Raw genomic sequence first — 5,887 nt, 5'->3', positions numbered from 1 at the left:
ATTGCCAGAGTGACAACAAACGCGCTGAGTCTGAAATGTGGCCAGAAAGACGTGAAACTAAGCAGCAAAATAGCCTGAATATTGAATATTGAGAGAAACGCACATGGCTATATAATTATGAATAGTACAGAAGTAGCAACAAAAAGGGCAGCCGAGAGAGACAGAGACAGGAGGACTGCTTGAGACCAGGAGTTCAAGACCAGCCTGGGCAAAATAGAAAGACCCCATCTATATAAAAATTTAAAAAATATAATAATAAAATAAAATAAAGGAAAATGGACAAAATGGGAAACAGTTATTTTGGCAGAGGAAAGAGTAACTACGAAGGCCCAGCAGTAGACATATGCCTGTCATGTCTGAGGAATGACATAGAAGCTGGATTGCCTTCAGCACAGGGATTGATGGGAGGGGGACAGGTGGGTGGCAATAAGTGAGGTTGGGAATACGAAGCAGGGGCCTCACCATGCAAAGCTCTTCCAACTGCCCCTTCTGTGATTGCATCGTTAGTCCTTCTTGGTTGAAAAGTCTAAGAATATGGTTTGGGTTTTTGTTTTTTGCCCTCCATCCACAATATCCACCCTGCCCATTGTGGAGGTGGGGCTGGCCAAGGCAGAAGCCCATGATTCCTCCAGTTCTCCAGCAGCTACAGCCTGGGATTGCTCTTGCTGCCAACCTGCTAGCTGATGCACAGGGGATGCATATGGAAATCAAGGAGGACGGTATAACTAAAAAACACACATACACAGATCCCTGGAACTCATTGCTGGAATACTAGCTCCTGCCATATTAATAAGCCCGGATAGAACATTTGACAAGACGTTATCCTGTGTTCGTTGGCCGTTTTCCATCCTCGCTTCGTGGACATGGTGATTGACGGTAGCATCTAGAAACCAAATAAAGAGGTCGAGCTGTGAGTTCAGTGCATTATGCCAAGCACACATGTATATACCCCTCTGATGCTCAGTTTCTAGGAATTTATCACATAAAGCAGGAGGATATACCAAGCAGCGATCTGAGACCCCACAAATTCAGCTCACGAAAGACAATACAATAAAACCACATTCTTCCATTTATGATACTGCATTCATATGGAAACCAAGTAGGATAGTACAGCTAGTAAACAAACATACGCTGATCCCTGGTACTCATGGGTGGAATACCACCTCCTGCCAAATTAACAAGCCCTGATGTAACAGTTGACAAGACATTATCAGGTGCTGGTTAGCCATTATTTATATTCTCTTCATGGACATTGTGAGTGACTGCAGTATCTGGAAAGAAAATGAAGTGGTTGAGCTATGAGGTAAGCGCATTATGTCAACCACACAGGCTTACCCCTCTGATGCTCAGTATCTAGGAAATTATCTCATAAAGAAGGAGGACATAACAAGTATCAATCTGAGAACCCTAAAATTGAGGCCAGAAAAGGTAATACAAAAAAACTGCCTTCTTCTCTCATGACCCTATGCATGCATATGGAAACCAAGTAGGACAGTACAACAAGTGAATGAACTTACATTGATCCCTGGTACTCATGGATGAAACACCAGCTGCTGCCGTATTAGTAAGTGCTGGTGGAACAGTTGCGATGACATTATCGGGCGCTGGTTGGCCATTTTTTGTCTTCTCTTCATGGACATTGTGAGTGACAGTAGCATCTGGAAACAAAATGAAGAGGTATATCCCTTTTATGCTCAGTTTCTAGAAGACTATTTCATAAATCTGGAGAGGATATGCCAGGTGGTGATCTGAGAACACTAAAATTGAGCTCATGAAAGATAACATGTGTCTCCCATGCATGACATGAGGCGTGCATATGAAAATCAAGTAGGACAGTTCAAATTATAAGCAAACATACACTGATCCCTGGTACTCATGGCTGGAATAACAGCTGTTGCCAAATAACTAAGCCGTAGTGGAAGAGTTGACATGACATTATTAGGTTGTGGTTGGTTATTTTCCATCCTCTCTTCACAGACACTGTGAGTGACAGTAGCATCTGGAAACCAAATGAAAAGGTTGAGCTGTGAGGTAAGTATATTATGTCAACCTTACAGGTATATCCCTCTGATGCTCAGGGTCTAGGAAATTATCCCATAAAGTAGAAGGATACACCAGTTGATGATCTGAGACACCTCGAATTGAGCTCACAAAAAAGAATACCACAAAACCACCTCCTTCCCTTTATGACACTATGCATTCATATGGAAATCAACTAGGACAGAACAACTAGTAAATAAAATACACTGATCCCTGGTACCAACTGCTGCCAAGTAAGTAACCACTGGTTGAACAAGTGACAATACGTTATTAGGTTGCAGTTTGTCATTTTAAATCTTCTCTTCACAGACATTGTAAGTGACAGTAGAACCTGGAAACCAAATGAAGAGGTTGAGCTGTGAGGAAGCGCATTATGTCAGTCCCACAGGTATATCCCTCTGATGCTCAGCTTCTATTATATTATTGCAAAAAGCAGGAGGACATGACAGGAGGTGATCTCAGATGCAACAAATTGAGCTCAAGAAAGATTATACAACAAAACTTCCTTTCCCCTTCATGACAATATGCAGGCATATGGAAACCAAGCAGGACAATTCAACTTATAAGTGAACATACACAGATCATTGGTGCTCATGGCTGGAATACCAGCTCCTGTCATATTAAGACCTGTTGGAACAGTTGAAAAGACGTTATCAGTTTGGGGTTGGCCATTTTCCATCTTCTCTTCAGGGACGTAGTAAGTGATGGTAGCATCTGGAAACCAAATGAAGAGGCTGAGCTGTGAGGTAAGTGTATTATGGTAACCCCACAGGTATATCTCTCTGATGCTCAGTTTCTAGGAAACTATGTCATAAAGCAGGAGCATATAGCAGGTTGCCATCTGAGATCCCTGAAACTGACACCAGGAAATATACAACAAAACCACCTCCCACCCTTTTTGACACTGTGCATGCATATGGAAACCAAGTAGGATGGTAATACTAATAAGCAAACTTACACGGATCCCTGGTACTCATGGATGAAATATCAGTGGCTGCCATATTAATAAGCCCTGGTGGAAGGGTCAACAACATGTTATCAGGTGCTGGTTGGCCATTTTCCATCTTCTGTTCATACACATTGTGAGTGACAGTAGCATCTGGAAACCAAAGGAAGAGGTTGAGCTGTGAGGTAAGTGCACTATGCCAACTCAAAAGTATATCCCTCTGATGCTCAGTTTCTATGAAATTGTTTCATAAAGCAGGAGGATATATCACGTGGTGATCTGAGATGCCTTAGATTTAGGCCAGAAATGATAATACAACAAAACCACCTTACTCCCTTCATGGCACTAGGCATGCATATGAAAACCAAGTAGGACAGTACAACTTATAAGCAAACATACAAAGATCCCTGGTACTCATAAACGGAATATCAGCCGCTGCCATATTAATAAGCTCTGTCAGACCAGTTGACAAGTAGTGATCAGGTTGGGGTTGGCCATTTTCCATTCTGTCTTTGTGGACATTGTGAGTGACGGTAGCATCTGGAAACCAAATAAAGAATTTGAGCTGTGAGGTAAGTGCATTATGTCAATGCCATAGGTATGTCCTTCCGATGTTCAGTTTCTAGGAAATCATCCCATAAAACAGGAGGATATATCAAGTGGTGGTCTGAGATCCCTCAAATTTAGGCCAGAAAAGATAATACAATAAAACCACCTTCTTCCCTGCATTACACTGCATGCGTATGGAAACCATGTAGGACAGTACAGCTAGCGAACAAACATACACTGATAAATAGTACTCATGGATGGAATACCAGCTGCTGCCATATGACGAACCCGTGGTGGAATAGTTGACAAGACATTATCAATTTGGGGTTGGCTGTTTTCCATCCTCTCTTCACCAACATTGTGAATGATGGTAGCATCTGGAAACCAAAGAAGGAGATTGAGCTGTGAGGTAAGTGCGTTATGTCAACCCCACTTGTATATCCCACTGATGCTCAGTTTCTAGGAAACTATCCCATAAAGCAGGAGAATACATCAAATAATTATCTACATCTCCTCAAATTGAGGCCAGGAAAGATAATTCAACAAAACCACCTTTTTCCCCTCATGACACTACGCATGCATATGGAAACCAAGGAGGACAGTACAACTAATAAATAAACATACACTGATGCCTGGTACTCATCGCTGGAATACCAGCTCCTGCCATATAAATCAGCTCTGATAGAACATGTGACAAGATGTTATCCGGTTGTGTTTGGCCATTCTCCATGTGCTCTTCATGGACATTTTAATTCACGGTAGCATCTGGAAACCAAATGAAGAAGTTGAGCTGTGAGGTAAGTGCATTATGTCAACCCCACAGGTATATCCCTCTGATGCTCAGTTTCTAGAAAATCATATAAGAAAGCAGGGGAGGATATGCCAGGTGGCTACTGATACCCCTCAAATTGAGGCTAGGAAAAAATATACAACAAACCATCTTCTACCATTCATGAAAATATGCCTGCTTATGGAAATTAAGTAAGACAGTACAACTAATAAGCAGACATACACAGATCCCTGGTACTCGTGGATGAAATTCCAGCTGCTGCCATATCACCAAGCTGTGGTGGAGCAGTTGAAAAGATGTTATCAGTTTAGGGTTGGCCATTTTCCATCCTCTGTTCAAAGGAAGAGGTTGAGCTGTGAGGTAAGTGCACTATGACAACACCACCGGTATATCCCACTGATACTCAGTTTCTAGGAAATTATGCCATAAAACTGAAGAATATGCCAGGTGGCCATCTGAGCCCCCTCAAATTGAGCTCACAATAGATAATACAACAAAAACACCTTTTCCCCTTCATTACGGTATGCATGCATATGGAAACCAAGTAGGACAGTACAACTAATAAACAAACATACACAGATCCCTGGTACTCATGGATGACATACCAGCTTCTGGCCTATTAAATAGTCCTGGTGGAACAGTTGACAAGATGTTGTCAGGTTGTGTTTGGCCATTTTCCATCTCCTCTTAATGGACATTGTGAGTAACCCTAGCATCTGGAAACCAAGTGAAGAGGTTGAGCTGCAAGATAGGTGTATTCCCCCCACCCCCGCAGAGGGACAGCTATGTATGAATCAGTTTCTAGGGAATTATTTATATCATGAAATAGAAGGATATACCATGTGGAAATCCCAGATCTTTCAATCAGAGATCAGGTGAGATAATACAATAAAACTACCTTTTTACCTCTTGGCATAATGAATACATGCAGTAAACAAGTACAACAGCAGAATAAACATTCATGGGTTTCTTGTACTCATGATTTTGTATCATCTTGCTGCCCTTTACAATTCTCACTTGATATTATTTTTATAGTTCATCTATAAATGCCATGCTGTACACAGCAGGAAGCCAGACTAAGTGAGCCCTCCTTAACCTGCTTCCTATCTATCTCAAATATTCTGAGAAAATAGAGGTGGCTATTAGAACCGAACACTCTATCTCCACTCTATCATCAAACATCCCTATTTTTATATGATTCTACAGATCCTTCCCTTTTGTCTAGAAAAAAAGTGACTTTATTTTCACTCCATGTCTGACACCTCTTTCATTTATTCATCATCTGTGGCAGGCTGCATGCCAGAAGCTGGGGATCAGCAGTAAATAGCCTACAGAGCAGCATTCCCTGCACTTGTGGAGCCCAGCCAGTATCATTCATCTTTGCCCTCATCATTAGCCCACAAATTTTCTGAGTGCCAACTATGCCCAGGCATGGTACAGACACTTGGAATGTCTCATCTCTTTTACTACTGCTGAGGAACGTGTGCAGTAGAAATCGCCCACCCCACCTTACTGGTGAGGAAGCGCAGGCCAAAGAAGATGAGACAATGACCTGTGTCCCA

At 42.0% G+C, this 5,887-nt stretch overlaps 1 protein-coding gene across 1 annotated transcript; it reads right to left on the bottom strand.

Annotated features, from left to right (window-relative positions):
- Window positions 1–1,221: 1,221 nt before the first annotated feature.
- LOC134735984 (sarcoma antigen 1-like) lies at window positions 1,222–4,265 on the bottom strand. Its single transcript, XM_063634599.1, has 7 exons — window positions 4,160–4,265; window positions 3,802–3,912; window positions 3,386–3,526; window positions 2,999–3,139; window positions 1,859–1,999; window positions 1,518–1,658; window positions 1,222–1,271 (listed from the first exon to the last, which is right to left on the bottom strand). Exons 1-7 carry the CDS (start codon window positions 4,263–4,265, stop codon window positions 1,222–1,224), a joined length of 831 nt encoding a protein of 276 aa, XP_063490669.1.
- Between the last annotated feature and the right edge of the window lie 1,622 nt (window positions 4,266–5,887).

Source organism: Symphalangus syndactylus, chromosome X, assembly GCF_028878055.3.
Source record: "Symphalangus syndactylus isolate Jambi chromosome X, NHGRI_mSymSyn1-v2.1_pri, whole genome shotgun sequence".
Lineage (NCBI taxonomy): Eukaryota > Metazoa > Chordata > Mammalia > Primates > Hylobatidae > Symphalangus > Symphalangus syndactylus.
Note: the sequence above shows the minus strand (reverse complement) of the source record. Positions and strands in the feature narration are given on the sequence as shown.